The 27,929-nt window shown below is 54.1% G+C and overlaps 1 protein-coding gene across 8 annotated transcripts in view; it reads right to left on the bottom strand.

The window, feature by feature from the left end:
• The window catches only part of DIS3L2 (DIS3 like 3'-5' exoribonuclease 2), a 284,495-nt gene that overhangs the window by 662 nt on the left and 255,904 nt on the right, over positions 1-27,929 (bottom strand). For 4 of the 8 annotated variants that reach the window (XM_043491796.1, XM_038415901.2, XM_038415906.2 and 1 more), the window contains 6 exons: positions 25,177-25,263; positions 9,982-10,129; positions 9,368-9,498; positions 8,562-8,666; positions 6,736-6,837; positions 405-947 (listed from right to left, as the gene is read on the bottom strand). In XM_043491796.1, the coding sequence (XP_043347731.1) occupies positions 849-947; positions 6,736-6,837; positions 8,562-8,666; positions 9,368-9,498; positions 9,982-10,129; positions 25,177-25,263 (672 nt within the window). In that variant the 3' untranslated portion in view covers positions 405-848. Of the gene's footprint in view, positions 1-404; positions 948-6,626; positions 6,838-8,561; positions 8,667-9,367; positions 9,499-9,981; positions 10,130-25,176; positions 25,264-27,929 lie in introns of those variants that run through there. The other 4 variants (XM_043491795.1, XM_043491797.1, XM_043491800.1 and 1 more) reach the window with 2 other exon arrangements.

Here is a 27,929-nt window from a genome sequence, read left to right as displayed (position 1 = left end):
TGCTCTCCACCTGTGCAGCTTTTCCCCAGGCTCCTTTGTATTGACCCTGACCCCATGAAACAGCATCATCTCCAGCAGGCATCCCTGGACAGAGGATTATCCTGGAGCACAGTGTGAGCAGCTGGTTCAGAAAGCCACAGGCTCCTGTTAAACACGCAGACCGAAAGATTAGCAAACCGACTGTGATAGCCAAGAGCAAACATCCTTCATCCCCCAACTCTTCTGTTGTGCAAGTGCCACCCGAGCGGGAAACGCAGATGATGTAGCTGCTGCATGATCTTGAATTTCACAATGTGCTGAGAAACAGCAAGCGCAGAAAGGCCCGAGCCTGCCGGGAAGACAAGTGATTGCCCAGGATTCCCCACCCTTGGAATCTGGAGGAGACAAAATAAACGCCACACACATTCCATCGCCGACCAGATCTTTATTACGGGATGCAGAATTCAGCAAGAAACCTGTTGGTGGCCCCCTGGTTCTCCCACGTCCAGAATGGCCCAAAGCACCAGGGACAGCAGCACCCTCTCCGAGAGGACGGCTCGGGTGGCGGGGGTGCGGCGGTCAGCAGCATTAAAAAAAAACAACTAAAAAAAAAAACCAACGCTAAAAAATGTTTTAGAAACAGCATTAATGTTCCTGCAGCTTCAACGATCTCAGCCAGGAAAGACCCGAGCTCCCCCCACCCCCCAGGTTAAAATCCAAACCGGAAGTAAAACGGAATTCATTTAAAAAGTTCCCTCCCCACCCCCGCGGAGCTAGGGTAGAGCAGTGCGAATTCTGGGTGGTCCAAAGGAGTCTGGCGGCATGGTGGGACAGCAGTCACGACAGGCAGGTGATGGAGCCCGTGGCGCTCACTTCTCCCGGCCTGGTCTCTTGAGCATGGCGCTGTACTTCAGGGGGCCGCTGTCAGATGTCAGGACGACCTCCACCAAGGTGAAGATGGTGATTACCTTCCGCCAGGGAGAAAAGACAAAGAAGCCCCCGGGTTAGCGGGCTTCTAACAACGAGTTAATCTAGGGCTGCTTCTGCTCCAGGGGCCGGCCAAGCTGCCCGCATTTACTCAACCATTCACCCGCACTGACAACCTGCCGGGAGCCTAATGGGCTGGAGAAGACGTCTGGGAAAGCTCAGCTTTAGCTGGGAGGTGTGGCTTGGGGAGGCTCCAGGTCCCCCAGCATGGCAGGCTGGGGCATCTGCTACCTCGCAGGGAGGATGCAGAAGGACCGGGAGGAATTGTTGATACAGGACACGGGTGGTTTGGTGCCTGTGAAACCTGAAGCTGCGGCTAATTCCTCGCTGCTGAGATTTGGATAACAGGCACTAAGTCAGCCAGCTCATGGACATGTACCCCACAAGCTGAGTGTCCCCCTGGGAACACGGTGCGATGAGAATCAGCGAGACTGGAAACGCACTGAAACATGACAGGACCTTCCCAGCCAAGGAGCCTGACCCAGGTTGCTTTGTTCATCCCCACACCGGGGTGTAATCTGGCGTCACACTCTGACTAGCAGCTGCCCAGTTAGAGCCTGCTGCCCCTTCATTAGCATCAGCACTGGTGCGTCTGCACTGGAGCCTTAGCCAGCAGGATGGTCTGCACGCCTGGGGCCTAGGGAACCACACTTATCTAACAGCCACCACAGGTCATTTTTACCCAGTTGAAATGAACCTGGAGATTCAGGAGCCTGCAGGATGACAGCAATCAGAAAAGAGAACCCTGGCCCTGGGAGTTATGGGACTTGTGTGTGGCTCAGGGGGTCTGGGTTCTCACCCTTACTCTGCCAGACCCCCGTGTGACCTTGGCTGAGTCTCAATCTCTCGGTGCCTAAATTCCCCATCTGTGAAATGGGAACAACTTTTCTTTTCTCCCAGCCAGTGTCTGTCTGGTCTATTTCAATTGGAAGCTCTCCGGCATGGTCTGTCTCTTACTATGGGCCTGGTCAGGGCTTAGCACAATGGGGCCCTGATCTAAGTTGGGGCCTGATGGGGCTACTATAATACAGATAATTACTTCATTATTAATTAACGTTTTCTGGAACCAACGGTGAACAAGAGAAATAATTCCCGTAAATACCCTGAGGATTTTCGAAACATTCCCTCAATAAGAAAACGCCGGCTCGTACATTTCAGCATATCAGAGCAGACTTCAGAATGGAACTGACTGTACTAGTTACAGAAGGAAATATAGACCCTGGACAATCAATCCCTTCGATTCAGGCATGCAGAGCAACCTGCCCTCCTCTTTTAGCCAATTCTTTCTATGCAGCTGCACAGGTGAGAAAACCTTGGGTGTGACCAGAATCAAAATTAAACTCTCTTGTTTAATGAGATTTAACTTTTTAAACATATCGTTAGTAAAAGGTTCGCTGTAAGCAGGGCACAGCCGACTGGAACTCAGCCCGCAGGACCCCACACATGGGTAGAGTCGTTCAAGTATCTGGTTGTGATGAAGCGGGACTGTTCTTAATGTTTCCTCTGAATATTGTGGGAGTGCCTCAGTTTCCCCTATGCAGTTCTTGTGTCTAGGTGGTGGGATAAGGGTGTATGATCATTGCAGAGCCCTAGAGGGCAGGTATGTGCAGGGTCTGGACACAGAGAATGACCAACGCCCTGTTTCCTGGCAGCTGATGGCCTGGCCCTTCCCCCCTGCAAGGTGAGAGCTGAAGGGTTGGAGAACAAAGGAATCCGGTGACCTCCTGGCCCAGAAAGGGACAAAGCCCAGAGGAGGAGGGGCTGGAGGGGGAGGCAGTTTGAGGCTGGCTGGGGACGAGGAGTGAAGTGCAGATGTGGTTGTCTGGCTCACTGCCCCACAAAATGGACCCAGCTGAGGGGTCCTGTTCTCTGCACCTACAAGCTCTGTTTTAGACCCTGTTCCTGTCGTCTAATAAACCTCTGTTTTACTGGCTGGCTGAGAGTCACGTCTGACTGCAAATTTGGGGGGCGGGACCCTCTGGCTTCCCCAGGAGCCCGCCTGGGTGGACTCACTGTGGGAAGCGCACGGAGGGGCAGAGGATGCTGAATGCATCAGGAAAGTGGAGGCTGTGTGAGCTGTGTGTCCTGCAGACAGGCTGCTCACAGAGAGGAGACTCCCCCAGAGTCCTGACTGGCTTCATGGGGAGCAGTTCCAGAGCAGCGCCCGGGGACTCCGTGACACTGGTGATCCTCACTGGGCGTCTGTCAGTGTCGTAGTTTTATTGACTTCAGCTATTTCAATGGAGCTGAGCTGCCTGACAGCAGCAGCCTATCTGGGCTCGGCCCCGCAAGCATGCCCAGGGTGGAAGGCTCGCTGCTGGGAATAGCTCCAGCGATTTCAACTGAACACTAGAGCCAGCACCACTTGCAGGATCACACATTTCCTGTTCAATGTTCTACTGTAGACCGTAACTTGTTCACACACCAGCAAATCGCCAAACGACAACAGTTCCAGCAGCAAAGGCTCTGGCTAGGCAGTGGGGGAGCGACTGGAGAGTTAAGGTATGGCTACATGGAGAATAACAGGTGTGTTCTTAACCTGGGTTAGTCACTCAGGTTCCAGTATTCGTGAGGACACGGCAACTCAGCATAACCCAGGTTAACAGCTCGAATTCAACCTCGGATTCCCCTACGGGCTTCAACTTGAGCTGCTTCCCTGAGTCGTTGTCTCTTCACTGCTATTTGGCCCCAGTTCGCTAATGGGAGTTAAGAACGCACCTTGGTCTGCAGTGTAGACAGACCCTACGTGAAAGATGGAACTTTATTTTCATCTGCAAAGGATCAGTTTTACCTACAGAATCTAATAAGAGGTTCCCCAAGAAAACAACCCCAGCTATAGTATCGGGAATTCCACCGTTTCGTCCTTAGCCTCAAGCCTTCTGTGCACAACCCCACTAACCCTGATCGCTTCTCACTCTGGGGAGGGAACAGCTGATGAGCTCTCTGGTGCCAGGACTCTCTCCCAGACTGTGTCTGCACACCCACAGCACGACAGGCCCTGAGTCTGTTCAGAGCACCTGCTCAGTCCCATAATGAGAGGGGAGAACCAGCCCGTTAGCTTTACTCCGTGCCCCTATGAGCCATTCCAGCCTCTCTCCCTGCACTTGCGAGTGGGCAAACTTATCCAAATCTTCCCAGCTGATTCTGTTTGCTGCTCAAAATCAACCATGTGGAAGAGGCCACGTCTGATTTGGACTCCAGTGTATCAAACTGGCCTGCAGTGAGTGAGCACCAGGGGAGATGCCCTGCCACACTGCTGCTACGCTGGCCAGCTTACACTGGAGCTGTGATTTCCCTATGGGGAAGACACAGCCGCACTAGCTTTCATTGAGCTGGAGCCCTAAAACCAGACCGACAGCCAGGGCAGGGGCACAGGCTGGCTGCCCCCCGGCTGTACCAAGTGTTTCAGACGGGATTGTACTCGGGGCAGTCGACCTGTCCTGCCACTGGTGCAGCTGTGGCTACGCCGCTCTTTACTGCATTCAAATCCCAGGGACTGCACTGGAAATGAAACACCATGTTCACATCAGAGCGCCTGGCCAAAGGAGGGATGGTCCCAGGAGGCTGGTATAGGGTGATTCACCCCTTAGTCTTGCTGCTGTTACCAGAGTTACGCAGTGGAGGGGGAGGGGGCTGCTGGAACGCCCCCCAGGAGTCCAGCTCCCCCATCAGCACCAGAGACGGGGCCGGGCGGCAGGAACTCCTGAGCCCAGCAACCTCCCAGCCTCTGCACGTTTAACCTATTTTGCAAACAGCCTTTACAGATGTTATCCCTCCCTGGCTGGGCTCAGCCAAACCAAGAGGCAGCCGCCAAGCCTTGCAAAGGCGCAAGGGGCCCCTCCCACTGCGCAGAGCCTGGCTGAGGGGATGGTGCTGCCTGGCCCGGCAGGCTAAGACCAGGGCGTGGCGGGGAGAAGAGTCTGTGCTCAAGGAGGGTGCAACTGTATGTCAGGGTGACATTGCTTCTTGCTGCTTCAGCAAAGCTCTGGGAGGGCTGCAGCAGTTCAAGGGGTTAGAGATTTATTGACAGAGGGATCTGTTGACTTGGAAGTGGGCTCCAGTGTTTGCTTAGGAGGCGGGGAAGATTCATGGAGGAGTTCCCTCCATGGCTCAGTGTTTACTTTCCAAAAATGATTAGCCCCGGGGCTGGGCTCTGCTCGCGCTGGGCAGTCATTTTTCATGCTGCTCCCTGCAAGTGTGTAAGTGATCCCAGCTCCTGTACTACAGGATGAATTGGGGCCATGCGGGGCGGGTTCCAAGGGCCTTCCCCAGCCAAGTCAGCTTAGCGTGGAAGGTTCAGCTTTAAAGGGAGCACGCTGTCATGGGAGATCCTGCAGCAGCTTACTCCCACGGTGTGCCCACGCCACGGAGGCTATCCTGGCATAGCTACGCCGCAGGATCCAGGCCCGGATAACCCCATAGCGTAGACAGAGCCTACACCGATGGAAGGGGGGTAGGAACACCACCTCCCCAAAATGGTAGCTAAATTGACAGAAGCATTCGTCTGTCAACAGAGCTGGGTCTCCACCGGGAGTTAGGTCTGCAGAGCTCTGGTGCTGGGTGTGTGTGTCGATTTTTCACACCCCTTTAAGTGCAGACCAAGCCTCAGCCAGGGGATTGGGATTCATCCCCGGGAATTTCAAGGCAATCAACTAGACCATTATTTTAAAGTGTTGCCAACTTTTGTTTGGCATCAAGGTAGCACTTAATCAAGCCAGACAAATGCAATCAATCCCCTTGATTGAGTTACTGCGTTAATAGCTGATGGGGACACAGGAGACAGATTTCTCTACTCTATTAAAGCATTAACACCATGTCTGGGGAAATCGGACTTGAAACATTCATTCTAATTGGATCTGAGCACTGCCTGCCACATGGGCTGAAACCTGACTGAAAAGTCATGCAGAAGGGGAATGATAAAGGCCAGAGCAATGAGGTGGGGAAGGTGTCTAGCCAGAGGCACAGGCAGACCTGATCTTGCTTAACATCTTAATTAACGATCTAGAAGAGGGCAGTAAACAGCACATTAATTACATTCCCAGAGGCCACAGAAGCGGGAGGCATGGCACACAGCAGGGAGGGCACAGGACCCAAAGGGAGGCAGGCCAGGGTGCTGGAACACTTCGTATAGTGGGAGCGCTGAGAGCCACTGAACCAAACTGGAAACCCAACCCTGTATGTAATGGAAACCAACTCAAGCCAAGGGGTACGGCAGCCCCCCCAGCACCAGCACCTATGGAGGCAGAGTGGCTAGAAAGCCCAGCAGTAATGGGAGTGAACCAGAGAAGAGGGTGGCCACTTGGGGAAAGAGAAGCCAGAACACAGGGATGCAATGGAGGATGCAGCCTTCGGGAGCAGCACACCTAAGGGAGGCCAGAAGGCCAGGAGCTTGCAGAAACACCATCTGCTGCAGTGACTAGAGCAGTGGGCTGGGGGCCAGGCCTCCGGGAGTCAGTTGCATGGCAGGGACCATGAGAAACCAGAGCCCAGCCAGGGCCGGATTTACACCTTACGCGGCCCAAGATGCAGCATCTTCAGTCCCTCCCCCCCGCAGCTGACTTTCAAGTTGCACATTTTAGAGAGGCAAGAGGCCCCTAGAACACCGGCACCACAGCCACGTGCCTATTGTGTCTTACTGGAAATCTGGCCGAGCCCAGGGGAGACCCTGGTCAGAGGGGAGTGCAGAGGGACCGATCGGCAGACAAGGTCTGTGCAGTTCAGCTGCGCTCCAAAGCCACTGATGCACGGAGCCACTGGTGTGGGCTTTACCTGGGGGGCAGCTTCCTGCTCTGGGGGCTCCGGCTCCCACAGGAGAGTTAGTTCAGGCTTCTTCCCCACGTTCTCAAAGCGGAATCCCGTCAGTGGCAGAGCCTGCAGAACAGACAGCACGTTGGGGAAAGCACTGACTTCCGGAAGTGGTGCTGGAACCCCAGGAATTCTGTCCCCTCCTCCGACGGGCAAGGAATCTGGCTGCTCCCACAATCCTGCTACTAGCTTAGCTGGTTTCATAGGACCCTGCTTAGCAATGCTGCTTACCTTCTCCCCGCAGCGAGTAAACGACTGCCAAGTTCTTTTTGTCCAGTACCCTGTGTAAAGCACCCCCAGCTCTGTAACCTCCCAGGAGGAAGGAGCCAGCCCATGGTTCCCGAGATGCCAGTGGAAATGAAGTACTGCTGCAATACACCCACACACAGGCCGTACATCACATTGTACATTCCATGTCAAGATGCCATTGTCAGCAATAGAGCTGTCACTGACTGCAGGTGCCAGACTACAGCAAACCATTTCCAAATGGTCTCAGATTTACGATGTGATCAAATGCAGTTAAAACCAACTGCTTCCCCATTTCAGCCCCAACCTGACCTCTGGGCCACAAGCCCTGGTTTCATTTCACCATTCCTAGTGAATCGTTACCCACTTCTGGCATGCACAACCACGAAGCAGAGGAGCTGGAAAACACGAAATCACGTCTTTTAATAAAAGCGAATGCGCTACAGATCCTTTGGCTTCCTTTGCTTCTGCTCTTGTCCTGCATGGGGGCTTTGGGGGTGTCTATGGGAAACCCCCAGACAGAGCTGCAGGAGACTAGCAGTGTGAGGTGAGCCTCCCGTCGAGGTCTTGTTTGGTGGCACTAGAGTACACCGAAAGTTACAGTCCATCTCACGCTATTTTGTGACAAGACTGTTACGGTTGAAATGGTGTTAAACCTATTAGAGCTAACACCCTGTCAAACACTGGCTGTCCCCCAGCAACTCCCACTGCCCCCCATCCTTAACTCTGCCCTAGCGTGGCGGGCTCATCTGCATGGCGTTAGTTATTAGCGTGACTATACAGAAGTAGCTCCGCTGGGCAGGGAAGTCCTCTGCGGCCTTATCTACAGTGGGTAGGGAAGTCCTTTGAGGCCTTATTTACATTGCTCTTTAGGGTCTGTCTTCACTGCGCAGTTAACCCAGGTGCTTACCTGCCCCTCACACAAACCCCTCTGACCCAGGTTTGGAGGTGAATTAAGCCCAGGTGAACTGACCCTCTGGGGGGACCGGTAAGAACCCAGGCTCCGATTTAACCTGGGCTGGAATCGCCCATTTTGCAGGGAGGATCCAGGCAGACTCACTTGAGAGCCAATATTCCTTCAGGGCCTTCCCACAATTCCCCTGAAGGACAGAGCTGTTCTCCAGCAATTGACACCCCTGACTGGAAAGAATCTTAGAGTGTCTCAGCACAAAGAACCACCGGCTCTGCCCCCGGACGCACACAGGCAAGTGCAGAAAGAGTGGGGGATGCAGCATCCGTGGGGATGTTCACCTCCAGGCAAGGCTAACCTGCATCACTTGGGCTCCCTGTGTAGTGAAGACACCCTCCCCTCCTTTGTGGTCTTCCCCAGTTGCACTGGGCCCCAGGGCAGCTCTGGCGGTGGCAATGCTGGTGTCGAACTGCCACCGGGTACTTGGCACCTGTTCTGAGCCCGGCTAGAGGACACAGAAGGGCCTCAACCAGCACTCCAGCCTTTGCTACCCAGCAGAGCAGCATGGGTGTGAGGTAGGGAGGATTAACGGCAAGGCCAGTCGAAGGGGGACCCGACGCTCCAGGGCACGTACGTTACAATAGATGCGTTTCTGAACTCCGAAACTCAGCACCAGGACATCGAAGGCCTTGTTCAAGACGCCCATCACCATTGCCTCTGACTCCAGCGGGCCACACTCCTGTCAACACAAAGCATGGTCACTAGCGAGATACCGCCAAGGAGGGTTCCCACCCAGAGACCATCCCCCAGTGTCCCACAACTCTCTGCCCACCTGGGCAGCGCCCATGGAGTTTGTAAATTGCTCCTCTGCTGGGATGCAACGCTCCCTCTCCCCAGCCACTATGAAGCGCAGCGGATCCTCTCCCCTGTCTCGACCGGGGTGCCAGCCAGCCCCGTGGGGAACCAGCTGCCGGGACACCCCATAGACAGAAGCACTCCTAAGACCTAGCCGGGTCCAAGCAATCAAGGGAGGGATTGTTGAGCCCTCCAGTGCTGTGGAAACCTGCTTGAACTCTGAGCAGCCACCCCAGGGAAGAGGCCTCAGGGCCCATGACCTTGTTGGACACGACAGGGAGAATCATCAGCAGAACTGAAGCCAGAAGCAGCACTTGCTCCTTCTGGGGCACAAGAGGGAGGAGAGCCAACGGCTGCTAGTCCAGGGATCACCTACAGAGCTAGCAGCAGCCGGACTGGCTCCAGAGCACGCTATGACCCATTGGACAGGGTTCTGACAGGTGAGGACGGGGGGCTTTTAGTGCCAGGATGTTCTTCAGAGACCGCCCCCAAAGGGAACCAAGGAATCATCTCGATACCTGATGGCCGAAAGAAGAGCTCCAGGCCCCGCTAGCTCATTTAGCGTAGCGGTGGCTATAGCCTCACCCTGACGAAGATGGCAAAGAACAGGTCGGCACTGAGCTCCTGCACCCTCTTGGAAGCCATTTTCCGGTCATTGCAGTGATCTGATTGCTTCTGGATGGCCTCCTTTCTCATCCGGACTGGGCGTCCCATGCCTGGGAGGGAAACAAGCCACAACGACTGGTGAGCACCCTGGTGGTAAGGGGCTGGATGGGGACAACACCCACCCTAGGGCACCAGGAGTCTGGCATTCCCCAGAGGTGTGCCCCAGTACCCCTGAACAGCTCTCAACTGGGAACCCCACTGTACAGACAGAGCCTGCCAAAGTAGCTACACTCCCCCCGCCCTGCTTCACAGGAGGCCAGATCCACACAGCCTCCTGAAGAACAAGAGAGTGGGAGCCCGGTCCGAGGCTGGAGAATTATAGACACAGTTGCAGTGAGCAGAGGGGCCAGGGACACAGGGACTGAGTGACCAGTCCATGCCCATACAAGGTCTGTCCAAATCCACAGCAGAATCCAGGAGTCCTGATGCCTCCTTCTCTGTGTTTTCCCTTCCCAGCCGTGAGGCTCCAGGCAGCAGCCTCTCAGCCTGTGACTCCACTAGCCCGGATCGGGTGGCCCCCTTCAGACACCTACCGAGGGAGGCGGAGAGGAGCCGGTGCACAAGGATGTCGGCAAAGCGGCGGATGGGCGAGGTGAAGTGGGTGTAGAGCGGCACGTTTAGGGCATAGTGGCGGAAGAGGGTCTCATCTTCCAGGACGCCAGCGCAGAAGTAAAGAGCCATCTGGGAAGGGAAAACCCACCAGCTGGTGAGACTCAAGGGGCGGGTGGGGAACCTGTGTGTGCTCTGCTTGGGCAAGGAAAGCCCCATGCTCTGGACCCCAGTGCTGGGGGCGGAAGAGGCCTCAGAACCGTTTTACACAACAGCCCAAGGAACCCCAGAGACGGTTTAGCCAGGGGAGCTGGAGGACCTCCCCGAGGGATGCATCACAGGCCTGGCTCTGCTGAACATAAGAACGGCCAGACTGGGTCAGACCAAAGGTCCATCCAGCCCAGTACCCTGTCTGCTGACAGTGGCCAATGCCAGGTGCCCCAGAGGGAGTGAACCTAACAGGTGATGATCAAGTCATCTCTGTCCTGCCATCCATCTCCACCCTCTGACAGACAGAGGCTAGGGGACACCATTCCTTACCCATCCTGGCTAGTAGCCATTAATGGACTTAACCTCCATGAATTTATCCAGTTCTCTTTTAAACCCTGTTATAGTCCTAGCCTTCCTAACCTCCTCAGGCAAGGAGTTCCACAGGTTGACTGTGTGCTGAGTGAAGAACTACTTCCTTTTATTTGTTTTAAACCTGCTACCCATTAATTTAATTTGGTGGCCCCTAGTTCTTATATTATGGGAACAAGTAAATAACTTTTCCTTATTCACTTTCTCCACACCACTCATGATTTTCTAGACCTCTATCATATCTCCCCTTAGTCTCCTCTTTTCCAAGCTGAAAAGTCCTAGTCTCTTTAATCTCTCCTCATATGGGACCCACTCCAAACCTCTAATCATTTTAGTTGCCCTTTTCTGAACCTTTTCTAATGCCAGTACATCTTTTTTGAGATGAGGGGACCACATCTGTATGCAGTATTCAAGATGTGGGCGTACCATGGATTTATAGAAGGCAGGGGTGAAAGTAAATTAGAGGATTTACCGGTATGCTGGAGTCCTGAACAGGGGGCGTGGCCTCAACCAGAAGAGGCAGGGCCTTAAATCCCCAGGCCCTTTAAATCTTGATTTAAAGGGCCAGGGCTCCAGCTGTGGTAGTGGCGGCTGGGAGCCCGGGGCCCTTTAAATCACCCCCGAGCTACCAGCTGCAGAGGTGGCTGGGAGCCCTGGGGCGATTTAAAGGGCCCAGGGCTCCAGCTGCCACTACTGCAGTGGAGCCCCGGGCCCTTTAAATCACCGAGGAACCCTGAGGGCTCCTGGCTGCCACCGCTACCCTGGGGCTCTGGCAGAGATTTAAAGGGTCTGGGGCTCCGCTGTGGTAGCAGCTGCTGGAGCCCCAAGCCCTTTAAATCCCCGCCTGAGCCCTGCTGCCCGAGCCCTGGTGTAGTGGTGGCCAGGATCCACTGGGGATTTAAAGGGCCCTGGGGCTCCAGCCGCTGCTACCACCCCGGGGCCCTTTAAATCCCCGCCAGAGCCCTGCCACCGCTACTCTAGGGCTCAGGCAGCAGGGCTCAGGCCGGGATTTAAAGGGCCCCAGAGCTCCAGGCGCCGCTACTGCTCCAGGGCTCTTTAAATCCCCGCCAGAGCCCCCCCACCCCTACCCCAGGGCTCGGGCAGCAGAGTTCAGGCGGGGATTTAAAGGGTTTGGGGCTCCAGCTGCCACTACCGCCCCAGCCCTTTAAATCCCCTTCGGAGCCCCGCTGCGCTGCCGCTACCCCGAGGGATCTTTAAATCCCCGCCTGAGCCCTGCTGCCCAAGCCCTGGGGTAGCGACAGTGATGGGGCTCTGGCGGGGATTTAAAGATCCCTCGGGGTAGCGGCAGCGCAGCGGGGCTCCGAAGGGGATTTAAAGGGCTTAAGGTATGGTACCCGGAGCTCCAGCCCCTGCTACTCTACCGGGGCCCTTTAAGTCCACGCCTGAGCCCTGCTGCCGAAGCCCTGGCGTAGCAGCGGCGGGGCTCCGGAGGGGATTTAAAGGGCCGGGGCGGTAGCAGCAGCTGGAGCCCCAAGCCCTTTAAATCCCCGCCTGAACCCTGCTGCCCGAGCCCTGGGGTAGGGGTGGGGGGGCTCTGGCGGGGATTTAAAGAGCCCTGGAGCTCCAGCAGCCGTTCCCCCCCGCCCCCCAAGGCCCTTTAAATCCCAGCCTTAGCCCTGCTGCCCGAGCCCCAGGGTAGCAGCGGCGGGGCTCTGGCGGAGATTTAAAGGGCCCCGGGGCAGTAGCGGCGGCTGGAGCTCTGGGGCCCTTTAAATTCCCGCCAGAGCCCCGCCACTGTCACTACCCCAGGGCTCGGGCAGCAGGGCTCACACCGGGATTTAAAGGGCCCCGGGGGCGGGAGAGGGGGGGGAAGAACGGCGGCTGGAGCTCCGGGGCCCTTTAAATCCCTGCCACTGCTACCCCAGGGCTCCGGCAGGAGGGCTCAGGCCGGAATTTAAAGGGCCCCGACGGGAGGCTGGGGCCCTTTAAATCCCTGCCGCAGCCCCGCCACTGCTATCCCAGGGCTTTAAATTGCCCTCTTGGAAAGCCAGTCCTGGTACGGCGCACCGGCTCTTACCGGTACACCGTACCTGGACGTACTGGCTTACTTTCACCTCTGATAGAAGGGCAATAAGATATTCTCTGTCTTATTCTCTACCCCCTTAATGATTCCTAATCTCCCATTTTCCTTTTTGACGGCCGCTGCACACTGCACGGACACCTTCAGAGAACTATCCATGATGACTCCAGGATCTTTCTCCTGATTAGTTGTAGCTAAATTAGCCCCCATCATATTGTATGTATAGTTGGGGTTATTTTTGCCAGTGTGCATTACTTTACATTTATCCACATTAAATTTCATTTGCCATTTTGTTGCCCAATCACTTAAGTTTTGTGAGAGCTTTTTGAAGTTCTTCACAGTCTGCTTTGGTCTTAACTATCTTGAGCAGTTTAGTATCATCAGCAAACTTTGCCACCTCGCTGTTTACCCCTTTCTCCAGATCATTTATGAATAGGTTGAATAGGATCGGTCCTAGGACTGACCCTTGGGGACCACCACTAATTACCCTCCCCATTCTGAAAATGTACCATTTATTCCTACCCTTTGTTCCCTGTCTTTTAACCAGTTCTCAATCCATGAAAGGATCTTCCCTCTTATCCCATGACAACTTAATTTATGTAAGAGCCTTTGGTGAGGGACCTTGTTAAAGGCTTTCTGGAAATCTAAGTACACTATGTCCACTGGATCCCCCTTGTCCACGTTTGTTGACCCCCACAAAGAACTCTAATAGATTAGTAAGACATGATCTCTCTTTAGAGAAACCATGTTGACTTTTGTGCAACAATTTATGCTCTTCTTTGTGTCTGACAATTTTATTCTTTACTATTGTTTCAACTAATTTTCCCGGTACTGACGTTAGACTTACCAGTCTGTAATTGCCAGGATCACCTCTAGAACCCTTCTTAAATATTGGCGTTACGTTAGCTACCTTCCAGTCATTGGGTACAGTTGCTGATTTAAAGGACAGGTTACAAACCATAGTTAATAATTCTGCAATTTCACATTTGAGTTCTTTCAGAACTCTTGGGTGAATGCCATCTGGTCCTGGTGACTTGTTACTGTTAAGTTTCTCAATTAATTCCAAAACCTCCTCTAGTGACACTTCAATCTGTGACAATTCCCCAGATCTGTCACCTACAAAAGATGTCCAGGTTTGGGAATCTCCCTAACATCCTCAGCCGTGAAGACCGAAGCAAAGAATTCATTTAGTTTCTCCGTGATGACTTTATCATCTTTAAGTGCTCCTTTTGTATCTCCATCGTCCAGGGGCCCCACTGGTTGTTCCTCAATTCCCTGCTGGGTTAAGATCTCATCAGGCTATTTCCACCACTGCACGTTTTTTTTCTCACCGTCCCAAACCCTCCTCGCCCCGCCCTGGGGGCCGGACATCCACTGACCTGTACTGCAGGGAGATAGCTAGCCTGGCCCCTGGGAAATGGACTTGGGGGGACCAGAGCTCTCTGCTCTCTAACTTGGGGGAGTCTCAGTGAGCCCTTCTCGCTTCACACAGCCACGTGGTACGGGCCAGGTCCTCAGCTGGTGGCTCCATGGAGCCGAACAGATCTACACTGTGGGTGGAGCTGGTCCTGGGCTTTGAAACGCACTCGTGGCTTTCTCTGCGTAGCAGTTTGCCTCGTGTTTTGCTCAGCCGGACACAGCAACAGGTCTCAGGGCCAGGCCCCCTATTTCTCCCCCCAGCCGGTGAGTGTAGCATTCCCACCTGCCCCTGGCCAGAGCAGTAACAGCAGGGCAGGGCACTAGGAGGGCCATGCCTGCATGCTCGCTGCTCACCCAGGCTAGTCCCTGCAGTGCTAGCAAGGTGACCTAGTGCGCCCTCTCGTGGAAAAAGGGGGGAATGACATGGTTTGAGCAATCAGGAAGAGTCACCCCTGGCCTGGTGCGTGGATTGGCAAGGAAACCCTAATCCAAGCCGTGGAGTCAGGGGGAGAGGTGGGGCGCTCTGCTAAAGAGTCAGGGCAGAGGATCAGTCTGTCAGATGGGCGATGGGGGGTTCCCAGCAGCACCGAGCTCAAGCATCTGATGTTCCTTCACCATGATTGGCAGTGCAGTTGCTGCAGGGGACGATTCGCTCACCCCCTCTGCCCCCTGCCCAGCTAACCACGGCTCTTCTCATCTGAGCCAGAGAAGGGAGTCCATCTCCTCCACTCCCTCTCCGTGGGATGGTGACTGACCAAGGAGCTGGTCTACCCTAGGAGGCCAAAAGCCTGTCTCTCAGCAACAGCCAGCAGCAGGGCAGCTGCACTGGTGCTCAGCCCCTCGTGCAGACAGCGGCTGTGGCACTGCAGTTCCGTGCCCGCATCCAGCCCTTTTTAATGCTCACGGGTTAGCGCAGGTGCTGCAATATAGGTACCAGTTTTTCTAGTGCAGGTGGCCCACAGAACGCTGTGCAGGTGGTTTATTCAGGCCGGCAGTATGTGTGAACAGCAGGGCCATGCGCCTACCCTGCCCAGTGTAAATGTGTAACTGGTGCATCGCGGACACCGGGATACAGCACAGCAAAATGGTCCAGAGAATGGCAGACTGGAGGGAATCCCCCGTCCCGGGGGCAGCCAGGTACAGCCCATTCCTTCTACCCCACAGGAAAGGGGAAAGCCAGCCATAAGACAGGGGGCTGCAAGATTTCAACAATCCTGCCTTGAATTCCCGGTTCCACTTAAAAAGCTGCCCAACCTGATCCAGGGAGTTTCCATGGTAGCAGGTCTCCTAGGAGGAGTTTGCTTCAAATGGCCTGAACTAACACTGGCTTGACCTCTGACTCCCACCAGCCGGAAGGCTGCGTGTGGCTCTCCCTTCTCCTCCCCAGCCGCCCAAATTCCCAGCCAGGCAGGAGTGCTCCCTTAAGGACGGCCCTCTGGAGAGAGGGAACAGACTGTCCGACAAGGAGTGCCCTGGCGGCAGGGTTAAACAGCTGGGGATGTGTGGGAAGTGGGGCCTACGTGATGGATTTAACAGACGAGCCGGTGCGTTCCAGGCCCATGAAGGATGCTCTCCCGACAGAGGATTTCCGCTATGGCCATAGTTCCAGAGGCTCCAGTGAGATCCGGTGGGGGTCCCGCCCGAGACTTGGCCTCGGGAGCGAAATCCATCCCCGGGCAGCATGCGGGGCTCCCCATCGACTCGCATGGCTGCCTGTTCACCGCTCGGGCAGCATAAGCCAAACTTTCCCCCTTCCTCTGGGCAATGGGAAACAGACCGTTCCCCTCCCCAGCCCCATCCATCATAGGGATTAATGGAACTCCTTGATACTGCTCGCTGGGAACAGACGCCGCTTGGCTCGTGTGTTATTATATCTGCACAGTCTAAATAACAGATCGGGAATAAATCAAAGGGAGCTCGAAGAGCCCTTTTCCTGGAAGAAGCCACGCAGCCAGACTGACAGCCCAGGGACTGCTTCACTCAGGAGCTTGCTGTTTGCCATCCTCCCTCAGCCTGCTCTCTGGCAGGTTAGGATACAGCCCTTCAGCGCAGCTCCTCTGTGGGTGCTTTTAAAGAGACAGGGCTGAGGGTTTAAGCATCTGCGAGGCTTCTCCAGTGTCCCAATCAGCACTAAGCAGAAGCTATAACATCACCGTGCACTGCGGTGCCCAGCCTGGCTCCCTTTCCGAGCCACCGAAAGAGTGGGAAAGTCCTTTCCAAGTAACCTGCCGTCGGGGCAGCCCAGTGACACAGGCACACGGAGAGGATGAAGTGAGCTGTAGCTCACGAAAGCTTATGCTCTAATAAATTTGTTAGTCTCTAAGGTGCCACGGGTACTCCTTTTCTTTTTACAGGCACACGGGAGACAGGTGCCAGTGGAGGAGAGCAGACAGGCACACATGGCCCCGCTGCAGAGCTTGCCTCTCAGTGTAGCATTGCTCAGAGGCACTGGACCAGCCGCACCAGGCACTGCACTGCAGAGCTGGGCCAGCACAGGTCAGGGCAGGTCGAGCTCCCCGCCATGGCTCTTCAGTGGGGATTCTGAGTGTGAGAGGGGAGTTCAGCCGCCGTGGCACATTGCCATTGGCCTCTGGTTGTGCCATTTAGGGGGCTTGCGTGGGCATGCTGCCATCAGGCAGGCCCCCATGCAGGCATCAGATGGGAACAGCTCTCAGCCTCCATCTGCAGTGAAAGGCTCCGGATCCCATTGCCAGCCTGCAAGGCCAGAGCAATTTGCTCAGAGCCTGCAGAATGACAAGACTCCCACCAGAGCCACATGCAATGGGAAGATCCTCGTAGACCCCCTGGATCACACAGATGGCTCAGTAGCACTGCATGACTTGCCACTGCCGTTTACCCCTCCCTCTGCATGCACTTGGGCACAATTCCAGAGGGAGTCCTATGTCCTGGACACTCTGTGCTCACAAGGCTTCTCCGACAGTGTCCCTCTGTATGCATCTAACCTCCAGCCACTCGGTAGATATTTATGCATTCAAACCTGTACCTGAAACAGCAGGAGGGAGCTAGCATTCATGCAGAATACACATGCACGCCCAGTGTTTTGATGGGGCACGTTCCACTCTTGCCAAGGAAAAGGAACCTAGAACTCGGGTGTTGGCAGGTAAATACAGGAGCAGCAGGATTTTATGAACCAACTTTGGGCTGGAGGAGCCAGGTTTTGGTTTTGCAAAATCAAAGCAGGGTCTGATCCAGGGTGTCTGATCCAGGGTCCATTCACCGAAATCACCCTTGTTCAGGCAACTTGGCTAAGAGGCTCGGGGCCACCCCCAAGTCTGCAAGGTGCTTTACAAAGTAGTAAGATGTCCGGTTCCTGCCTTGAAGAGCTTACAATCTAATCAGCTAAAACACAGCTGAGGGGAGGGGACAGGTGCAACACCCAAGCCAAACGACCGAGGTGGGGCTTGGAAGGTGGCTCGTGGGCGCCACAGTTCATGCAGGGCTCTCCCCTTCAGCTGCCGGCCCCACCAAACATGATTCCTGACCTTTCTGTGGGCAAACATATTTGTACATTGGATGTCTACGCAGGCACTGTTACTGCTCCAAGAGCTGACACAGTTTAAAACAACAGCTTTCCTGTTCACCTCTGAGACGGGGACAAACTTGCTGCGATACCTGCTGCTTCATTTCATGAGAAGCGGCTACAAAGCGAACTGCTGATATACGCAGCTAAATCAACACGCGGCCAGCGCTGGCCCTGCTCTTCCCAGCAGCCTCTTCACCGGGAACATCGCTCGGTTGTGCAGCTGCTGTTATTACATGTTCCAGCTTTTATTTTTACATCTGCAAAACACCAGCCCTAAGGGCTGGAAAAACAGCCCAGACAGAGACTGAGCTGCGCGGAGAAGCCCCTTAGATCGGGGGGTTGTGGCGGGGTTATGGCGGAACGGCGATTGAATGAACCCATTTAAAACTAAGAGCAAGAGGTTTAAAAACAACGGGAGTTGCCTGCTCCAATTACAAAGCTGAAATCCTGCCCTGGGATTCATGGTTCAGGCAGCTACCTCCTCCGGCTCCCCATGCTATCAGCTCCGCCAGCTCTCACTGAGCTGCAATGCACTGATCCGGGCAAGTAAACAGAGCAGGTTAAAAAAAGCAGCATGCTCCTCGCCTTCTTATGAGACCCAATAGCTGGGCTAGGAGCTCTCACCGCTTCCAATTTCCACAACCCAGGACTAAGTTATTTCTGATGTACTCCCCGAAATACAGGCTCCTTGGCTCAATTAGCCCTGTTCCCCAGCGGCTCACGCGCTGCAGGCCACACCGGAGAGGCGTTCTAGTCCCACACTTGGCCTCCAGGGAAGAAAAGTGCCTTATGCTGAACAGCCACCCCGACAGCAATTCCTGATGGGATTTTAGGGAGCCCTCTGCATGGAGCTGAGCTACGGAGACATGTGGAGAATGACCCCTGCAGTTGGATGGGAAAAGCACATCCAGGTGCTCTTGTAACTCTGCAGCATGAGGGGTGTGTCACAGGCCTGAGGCCAGATTACCGTACACCCATCAGCTCTCACGAGCCAAGCTGCTGGCTAGGTTATGGTCCTAGAGGAGAAAAGCCCCACTTCAAGGAAGCCTCAGGGAGCCAGAGGAAGTGGTTGAGTGGGGGCGTTCTTTCCCCTCGCCCCAATTCCTCAGCACAGCACTGAGGGCGTAGCATCTTTCAAATCAGAGTCCTACCATTGCTGCCCATCATTAACCTCCCCATAGCACGGGCCACAGGAGGGATGTGTTAGCCCCACTGCCATGGCCAATTCCAGTCTGGGGATTTATCATTCTGCCTCCTGAATGCGTTGGCTTTGGGACCCTTCTCGACCACCTGCCCAAGACTGTTGCACAGAGTTGACGTTTTAAAGAGTTGCTGCATGCCCCCCACCCCAAGGTGGCTGCATTTCCTTGGGGGCTGAAGAGACCCAGTATCCTTTGTAGATGAGTGGGCAAAATGGTTAGATGATTATTCTGAGGCCACTTCTCCAGGGCTCCTGCGAGGACACGTGAATGAAGGCGGGCAGCTCCGAGTGCCTGTCATCACCTGCACAACGGTGCTACTGAGCAATACTGGCATGACACCAAGCGGATGTTTTCTCATTAACAGATTCAAACAACAAGTTCTCAACTCTCTGCTGCGCTCCATTCCCAAGAAGAACTGCAAGGAGCATGCGAATAAATTAGCCATCGCCAACCAAGGGCTGCTTTGTTCTTAAGGACAGACTGAATCCCCAAATGACTGAGCCCCTGAAAAATGAGGTGTCACTGGTCCTTCATCTGTTACAAGCTGCCTGGCGCACCAGGCCCCAGGGGCTCCCGCTGACATACATTATGACCTTCTTCCCACCTCCCTCCCCCTCAATTTGAAAGGCATTCGTCCTGACCGAGGGGTACAGAGCGCGCGTCCAAGACACGAGCCTGGCAGGATCGTGGATTAATTAGCTGCTGGGGGTTTTGGCCGACTCACCTGCAGCCTGATCTTTGATGTACAAGCCGCAGCGCTGAGAACAGAAATGTATACAGCGAAGCAGGCCATTCAGTACCACCTAGCACCAATGTTGTCATGTAGAGGAGTCCTGTCATTGCCACTAATCACAGCGACGGCCCACGTGTCCCAGTGCTGAAGCTGGGGCAGATCCAGAGCCTTGCCCCATGTGTGGTTTCAGGCAATGGCTGGGGCACAGACTTCCTGTCCACTGCCCCATGTTTTCTTACTCACGGTGCACACAGCACTGTACGGAGAGACTGCGAGAGCTGGAGAGCTGGGAATAGTGGATGGGCAAGGAGACCTGAAAGCCTTTTCGGGGCCATATTCTCCACTCTGCTGTGGCTGTATTCTGGCTGGAGGTGCCAACAGAGGAGAATATGTCCACCAGCCAGCTTCCTGCGTCCTCCTCTGGTGCAGGGGATGTGCTAGAGAGGAGCTCCGCGCTGCTTATTCTCCACTCGTGAAAAAACACTTAGGGACCAGTGGGGTAAGTTACGGCAGCTCCAACTTACATCAAGGCCAGGAGTGGGGAGGTGTGTGACAAGCAACCAGAGGTCCCTACCTTGCGATGGGCAGAGCTTGGCTGCAGAGGGGACCACTTCCCTCCATCCTTGACTACTTCTGGGATAACCACAGAGCGCCTTGCTGGTGGGTAAAGGGCCTTTCGGGGCTCAAACATCAGGTCGTGACTGGAAAGACAATAAACGTCACAAACTGCAAGCACAGCAGGTGTTCCCCTAAAATTCACCCCCGCCCCCTGGGCCCCATGTGCCCAGAATAACCTATCTCCATGCTTGCAAACTGGAAGCCTGGGAAGTGTTTGTGTCAATCCCAGATGACACTCGCCTGGCACCCCTTGGAAAGCAGAGTCTGTGGTGTTTTCATTGGGATGCCCAGAATCCCTTGGGCAGAAACTGGAAGCGTCCCTTTCCCAAGGAGACTCGAGGTACAGACATGCTCCACTGTGCATAGACATGGCTTGTCCAGACGTCTGACAGCCCAGACAACAGCTACATCTCCAAACAAAGCAGACTTATTCATGGCCTGTGACCCTTACAAAGCTGGTTTCTCTATTCATTTATAATGTTCCTCACCTTCCACATTCTCTGAGATTATGGCATTTCGTACAAAATCGAATACATATGGAATGCCTCTAGCTTTTCCAACTCTGCCTGCAAGAGGTCTGGGTTTCTGACCCGTACAGCAGTACAGGTAGTACACAGGCCTGATAGAGCCTGAACTTAGTCTCAGTATAGAGACATTTTTGCATCCACAGCAAGACGTGGACTTCATGCAGGAGACAGAGAGTCCTAGTAGTGAGAAGACAGCCAGTTTGCTGCAACTGTTTGGACTTGGCTTGCAGTTTAGGCAGTTGAACTCATCAGTGCTCTTCATGGTGCTTGACCCCACATACACTGGGGAGGTCTGGTGGCCCCGCTCCAAATTCTAGACCGTGGTCTTCTGCTATAAGATGCTCAACCCCATAGTGCGGGCTGTGTCTTGGAAAGCTTGATGGGCAGGGCTGGAACTCTTTTGCTTCTCCACAAGGCAGGCATCAGCGCTGTCGGCACAGTCTTGGTCAGTGAATGCTTCTTGACCAACCTTGATTCCAACGCGTGGAGCAGCAAGTCTAAGATCCAGCTGGTAGCTTGGCAGCATAGCGCCAGGGTGAGAATGCATCCCCTGCTGCACACCTGAGGTTGTGCAGAAACGCAGCAGAAGCCATGAACCAACGCTTACTCTCACACTGGTACAAAGATCGGGCACCAGATTTAGTAGAACATCCGGGGTGCCAACTCCTTTCAGTGCGAGCCAAAGTGCTGATCCGTCGGCAGAATCAAAAGCCACTTTGATGTTGATATACACCACGTGAAGCAGGCAATTAAATTCTCAGTGCAGCTCAGCTGGAAGCTGTAGCGTAAGGGAAGCATTCATTATCAACCACCCAGCAGCGAAACCTGATTGCTGTGGACACCAAGTCTGTTAAGGAGCATTTGCTGCATCCTAGCAAACAGAACAGAGCAAAGATCTTTCCGGGGACTGTTAGCAATGAGATCGACCTGTAGTTGCTGCACTCGGTGTGAGATCCTTTGCCTTTGTACAAAGACACTATGATGCTGTCCTCCCATTCTGCTGGCACTCTGATGCCCACACTTTTAAAGAGCAGTTGATGGAGGCCAAAAGCACCTTTGAGCAGCTCAGGTGGAGTACCATAGGCACGGCCAGTCCGTAATGTTTAGATGGCCTTTTGTACTTCTTCGAGCGACAGAGGATCAGACACTCTTAGTTGAGAGCTAAGTAACCTGGGAGGACCTTCTTAGGGCAAATCATGGAGCAGCCAACGTGGAAAACTCCGGCGTGCTCCTGGCAAACATTGCTAATTGCAAATCAATCTACTGGGACAGAAACAAACTGAAATTGTTTACCTCTGCCAGTCTTGCCTGTGTGTGATGCAGTGCTCCTTCCATTCAGGAGATGATTCGTTTGCTAAAAGGCAGGTGCACATGAACACAAATACCCACATGCAGGATCTACTTGCAAAAGTGACTCTAAAAATGGCACTGTAGGTTTCCATGCCTGGGGGCGGGGACTAGAGGGGGGAGTGTTGGCGATTCCATACCAATACTCCATTTACAAGTTAAATGATGGTTTTGCAAAGAGCCAGCCCTGTAAGCTCACCTTGGGAGCCAAAGTCTAGCTGGACTCCATGCTCCATTAGCAGGAATGAAGGGTCTACCCCCAGAACATAAGGTACCAGTTCTGTTGGTGATACACTAGCCAGAATCGAATCCAGCTCGCTTTCCCAGAGCGGGGTTGGCTCTGTAGGGCTAACGGGAGTTCAACTGTAAACTTATTTTTGCCTGTGGAGGCAGCAAGATGCAACACAGAATACACCTAGGGAGCAGGCTTATTGAGCAAGACTGGCAATTCCATATAGATGTTTTTCTGACCATAGCTATAGTTCTGAAGAGAGTTAGGCTCTATTGTTTTTGATGCTGGTCTAGCTTCCTTCTGACATCACATACAGTTAGAGTTTTCCTTTCAAAATGCCTTTCCTTTCATAAACTCGCCTTGACCCATTAATATCTATAAGTTGGAAAGGTCTCCTCTTCCTGGTCAGTCCTTCCAAACAGGCTTCATTACAATGCTCTCCTTAGCAGTCATGTAAGGAGCAGGGCAGAGGGGCCCTCTGATCAGAAATCTGGATTCTTGGAAATTTCATCAGAACAGAGAGGGCACTCATATAATGAGGGACTGTAGGACAGATGTGGGCATTTTACAGGCAATCACAGTCCCAGACACTTGCACCATTTCAGCACACTACCCTCGCGATATCCCTTGCAGATACTTGGAGGTATTTAAAAAAAGACACCAGCCACTTCACAGAGTACAGACTGAAGAATCTAAAACTGACACTTAACTGTGTCGCAGCCTTGGGAAAAAGCTGTCGCTTGGCTAAGAGCAAACATCCTCATGTCCTGCTTTGCTCAAGCTCAGCATCTGTTTAACTACTGCTGTGCTCACCCCCCCTCTGCCACAGCCAGGTTGGCCCGAGCCATGCCATCGCTGGCAGAGTGTCAGCACCAGGTGAAAAGGAAACGCGGCACGTTTCCACTTTGGGACTGTGGTGAAAGGAAGCTGAAGAGCAAATGAAACTTCCAAAGCACCAGCTCAGGTTAGGAAATGGTTTGAATGAGACACTGCCCAGACCTAGCTCCCAAAGGCCTTCCTCCGTGGTTTTGATTCATACGGAACTCCTCATTGAGGAAGTAAAGGCTCTGCATCACTGTCAAGGATGGGCAGATGCTGCAAATTCGACTGTTGCCAACACATGTGCTTGTGTGGCAGGTGAGTTTGCCGAATGTGCTGAGGTGCCTGGTGGTGGAGAGCAGGAGGGGCCCCAAGTTTACTCCCCTCCTCCACGGGCCAGCAGGCCTTCCATATGGCACAGACGCAGCTTTGGGGCTTAAAGAGAAATTAGCCCTTGAACAAGAACACACAGTTCAGAAAGTTCTCACCGCCCCATCCTGGGCCATGCCTGCCCACGTGACCAGTCTCCTTTCGACCAGCCGTTCAAAGAACCAGGCAGTCTGGTATCTGGGGAGAAGACTCGGGGCCTTGATACAACACAATCAAGCAGCAGGTTGGAGGGGGAACCCATGTAATAGACGCTACCAATAGGATTCAACTTCGACAGTATGTCCCATTGAAGGAGAAAGGAAGCTATCCGTGCCTCCGGTGATGGAGACACGTGAAAGCCAGACAAAGAGTCGTTATCTAGAGAAACATGGTGGAAAAACACACCCAGCTAAAAAGGGAGAACTGCGCAGCAACAAACTGTACTAATGAGTGCAACGGGCATGCGGAGGGGATAATTACCACACGGTTTGTGCTAATTGCCATCAGAGCCTCCCCAGCTACATTTGCAAACAAGCATTAAGCTGCTAAAGTACAGCAGGACTTCAGGCAACTGCTAATGAGTAAATGGAGCAAATTAACTAATTAGAAGAGTGACAGTCAAATGAGTAATGTCAGGAAGATGATGTATTCCCATGGTGATAAACACTCAGCAGCAGAGAGGCCATTTTGAGGAACGTGTCACCTTCTCCCTGTTGGTGGGCTGCGCTCTCAGAACTGGCCTCCCTTCGCGCTGCGGCTGAGTTAACAAGGCAGAGGCTTTACAAAAATTATACTGTGTTTTCTTTTCGCTAATTCTGTGCCGATGAAACGCACCGGATTAGCGGTTCACAGGGTGCCACAACAGAGCCAGCACAATCGTGGCACGGCAAGCTCCCCTCCTGTCAGTTCTGCCACCTACCCAAAGGAGACCACCCCTAGAGATGGATGGGTTTCCGTGGCCTACTCAGACCCGGGCCCCTCTGCTTACGAGGGCAGGTCAATGCTGGGTTTTGACGGGGATGCCTGTTTACTCTGAACTGAGACTAATTCATGAAAGTTGGACCGAACAGCTGTTACAGGGTCTGACCTGGGCTGGGCTTTCAACCAATGACCCCCAATTCCCTGGCCCCTCAGCTGCCCAGGCACCTGAATGGCTCTTTAGGAAGGAAACTGCTACTGGATGTCATGAGAGGAGATTTTAGCAGGGCTACTAGGCTTGACCCAATCCCCTGAAGTCAATGGGGGATCTGCACCCTGCCATCCTTGCCGTTGCCTAGCAGTCACTTAAATCCTTTATGGCACCAAAGCCTCCTATGTGAAATACCCAGAACTGTGCCCGGGGCAGCAGCAACCATCGTAAGAGCCTCCTGGCTGCGCCATTTGAGGGAGAGTCCAAGGAGCAACTCCCACTGAACCCATCAATCTCAGCGGGTTGCTCAGCACTGACCGGTGAACCCAGCCCATAAATAACCGGGCAGGCCTCACTGACTAGAGAAGACTGGACACATCAGGTATAAATCTGGGTCATGCCATGCTTTGGGGCTGCCGAGAGTTACCAGTGAAGCGCTTAGCTTCTTCATCTCCCTTCCCCCGTGTAACAGTTTAAACGATCAGTGCAGAGGGGGGATTTCGGGAGAGGGGAAGGAGCACTGATCTGGGCAGGAAACGCAAAGCAGGTGGCGACGAGCCTGAAAACATTCTGGTGCTGGCTGCACAGGGATAAGCACATTGTGACCTGGCGGCACTTACCTGCATTGGCCTGGAGAACATGGTGGTCAGCACTTCTTTCCTGGCCTCTGCATAGCTGTCTGCACCAAACATTTCGTTCAGACTTTTCTGGAAGGAGAGAAGGGGGGAAAGACAAACAGGTGAAAGGCTCCGGGGGAGAACAAACAAGTCCTGCTCTTTGCTGCTGTTTTACTGCTCCGGGGATTTCAGAAAGTGCAGACACTTTACAAAAAAATCCCCTCTTCCCTGTTTGCACCCATCACTAAGAAATGTGAAACGGAAATGTTTTCCTCACTAAATATGTTTCCTCCATATGCACGGCTTGGCTGGCTACAGCAGGGCCTTTCACGGTCCCAGCAGCCAGGCTGGTCCCAGCTTCGTACTCACAGCCTGGTTGGCTAGGACAGGGCTGCCTTGTGGACACCGTTTCTATATATTGCAGTCACTTATGATATTGCTCAGCATCTGCCTTCCAAAGGCAGCAGCCATGTGGGGCAGAGAAGCCAGGGGACTAATCTCTGAACATTCAGAGAGATGGACTTTTATCCTCTCCCTCTCAACCTGCAGGTCAAACCCCAGGGCCTTGTGACCAGTTCCCTCCCACGCAGCAAAGCATATTCCACTGCCCTGGCTCAATGCACTGTGTAGAGCTCCAAGGGATGCAGCAGTCTGAAGCCATTGTACTAGGCTAGTAACAAGCAGCACTGCCGCCTCCTCCTCCTCATTGGAAAGGCCCCACATGCTCAAAGCTTGGAGGAAAAGCATCCCCCTGGCTTCCGCGTCCCCGACAAGGAACTCGGTGCAAGTCCCAGAGGAGGGAGCAGAGCAGTGAGGCCGCACCTAACAGAACAGCACGAGGGAGGCCGACGATGCACTGTATTAACAGCATCACCAGCAGTCTGGGGGCAATGAAAAAGAAAATACTGGAGCCCCCCACGCTTCACTTTCCATCTGAAGTGAAGCTTCATGGCTTGGGCTGAAATGAAGAGAGCATTAGTCTGCAGTATATACATATACAGTGCATGAGTTTTCCCAGCACAGGTCTGCAGTCCCACCCCTGAAACCATCATCTTTCTATGCAGAAATTGCTTACTGCAATGACTGGCTGGTGAGAACAGAGCTAACCAGAGACAGAAACAGCAGGCTGCCCGAACACACAAAACACACTGTAGCCTCGTCGGAAACCTCTATGCTTCTTCCCCAGCTTTTCCTTCCCCTCCCCAGCGAGCTTTACATACCCCTAAGGGTGTCACGTCTGTGAACAGGGGCTTTGGTCCAGATGGAATCATTACCCATCTACCACCGTGGGTGCTCATGGGGGGTGTCGCGATCCAGGAGGGTGCTGCGGATGTTCGGGGTGGCCGCCCAGGCGGCCACCACGGCTGCTTGGGTGAGTCGCAGCCCGGGGGCGTCACGGGTGCTGGGGGGTTGGTTGCCCTGCTCTGGGGGGACATGGGTGCTGGGGGGAATCATGGGTGCTCGGGAGGGGGTGGGTTGTGGCCTGGAGGGTTGGTGGGGCTGGGGCAGGCTCCCTACCCAGCTCCTAGCTCCATGTGCTGCCTCTACTCTGCCCCAAGCCCCGGTTCTGCAGCTCCCACTGGCCTGGGACCATGGCTAATGTGTGCTGCGGGGGTGGTGCCTGTGGGCAGAGGCAGCGTGGAGCTAGGTGCTGAGGGAGGGAAGTTGCTGTTGCCCTTCTGGGGAGTCCCCCCAACCAGGTAGGCACCCCAGCCCTGAGCCCCCCTCACACCCAAACTCCTGCTGCTGGGGGGCGGGGGAGGGAGGCGAGACTGGCCCAGCAGTGTCCGGTGTGCCTGGCCCAGGGGCTGCCCAAGCTGCTTAGATGGCCCCCGGACCAGGCGCACCGACCACTGCAGAAGTCACGGAGGTCATGGAAAGTCACGGAATCCATGACTTCCGTCACCTCCGTGACCAACACAGAGCCTTACTTAGAGCACACCCATCAGCACAGTATCTAGGCATCAGGCAAAACAAAGACTTGTGTTGAATGTATTCCTAACAGCCCATACTCTTCTCCATCCCTTACTTCAGCCGCAGCTAGAGAGCTCTTTCCTATCCATCTACTACCTCAGCACTGCTCCCTCCTCTGCTCTCAGTACACTGTTAAGTTCTTTGCAAAGATTCGTTGGATTTTCTGTCTCTGCAAGAAACACCCAGAACCCGGAATCTGAGAGATTCTGAGTGCTTTGTGCATACGTCAGTCAGACCGCGACACCCCCAGTGTGGGAGCATGTTTCACTTAGCAACCTATGATACTTATACAGCCCCTGTTACTGTCCTGAGCACCTCATCATCTTTCATGCATTTATCTGCCTAGCAGCCCTGGGAGGGAGGGCAGGGCTAGTGCCCCATGGTACAGAGGGGACCTGGGGCACAGAGAGGTTGCATGACTTGGCCAAGGCAACCCAGGAAGTCTTGGGCAAAGCAGGAATTAACCCTGGTCTCCCACTTCCCAAGCTAGCCCCCTAACCCATGGGCCATCCTCCCTATTCTACCCGCTGTACAGCGAAGGCCACGGAGCAGGTACGTGACTTAGACGAGATCAGACTGATGCAGTCAGCGGCACTAGTGGAACTCTGGAGGACATATCACCATTTCCCTGCTCCAACCACTACACCACACTCCTCCCAGCAAACATTCGCCGGCACCAACTGTCCGTTGCATTTAGAACTAGATCGGCTGTGTCTGGCTACAGCCCGATTTGAGGTCAGACTCTGATGTGTGAGGCTGCAGCAGGGGAGGCCACGCCACGG

Source organism: Dermochelys coriacea, chromosome 9, assembly GCF_009764565.3.
Source record: "Dermochelys coriacea isolate rDerCor1 chromosome 9, rDerCor1.pri.v4, whole genome shotgun sequence".
Lineage (NCBI taxonomy): Eukaryota > Metazoa > Chordata > Testudines > Dermochelyidae > Dermochelys > Dermochelys coriacea.
Note: the sequence above shows the minus strand (reverse complement) of the source record. Positions and strands in the feature narration are given on the sequence as shown.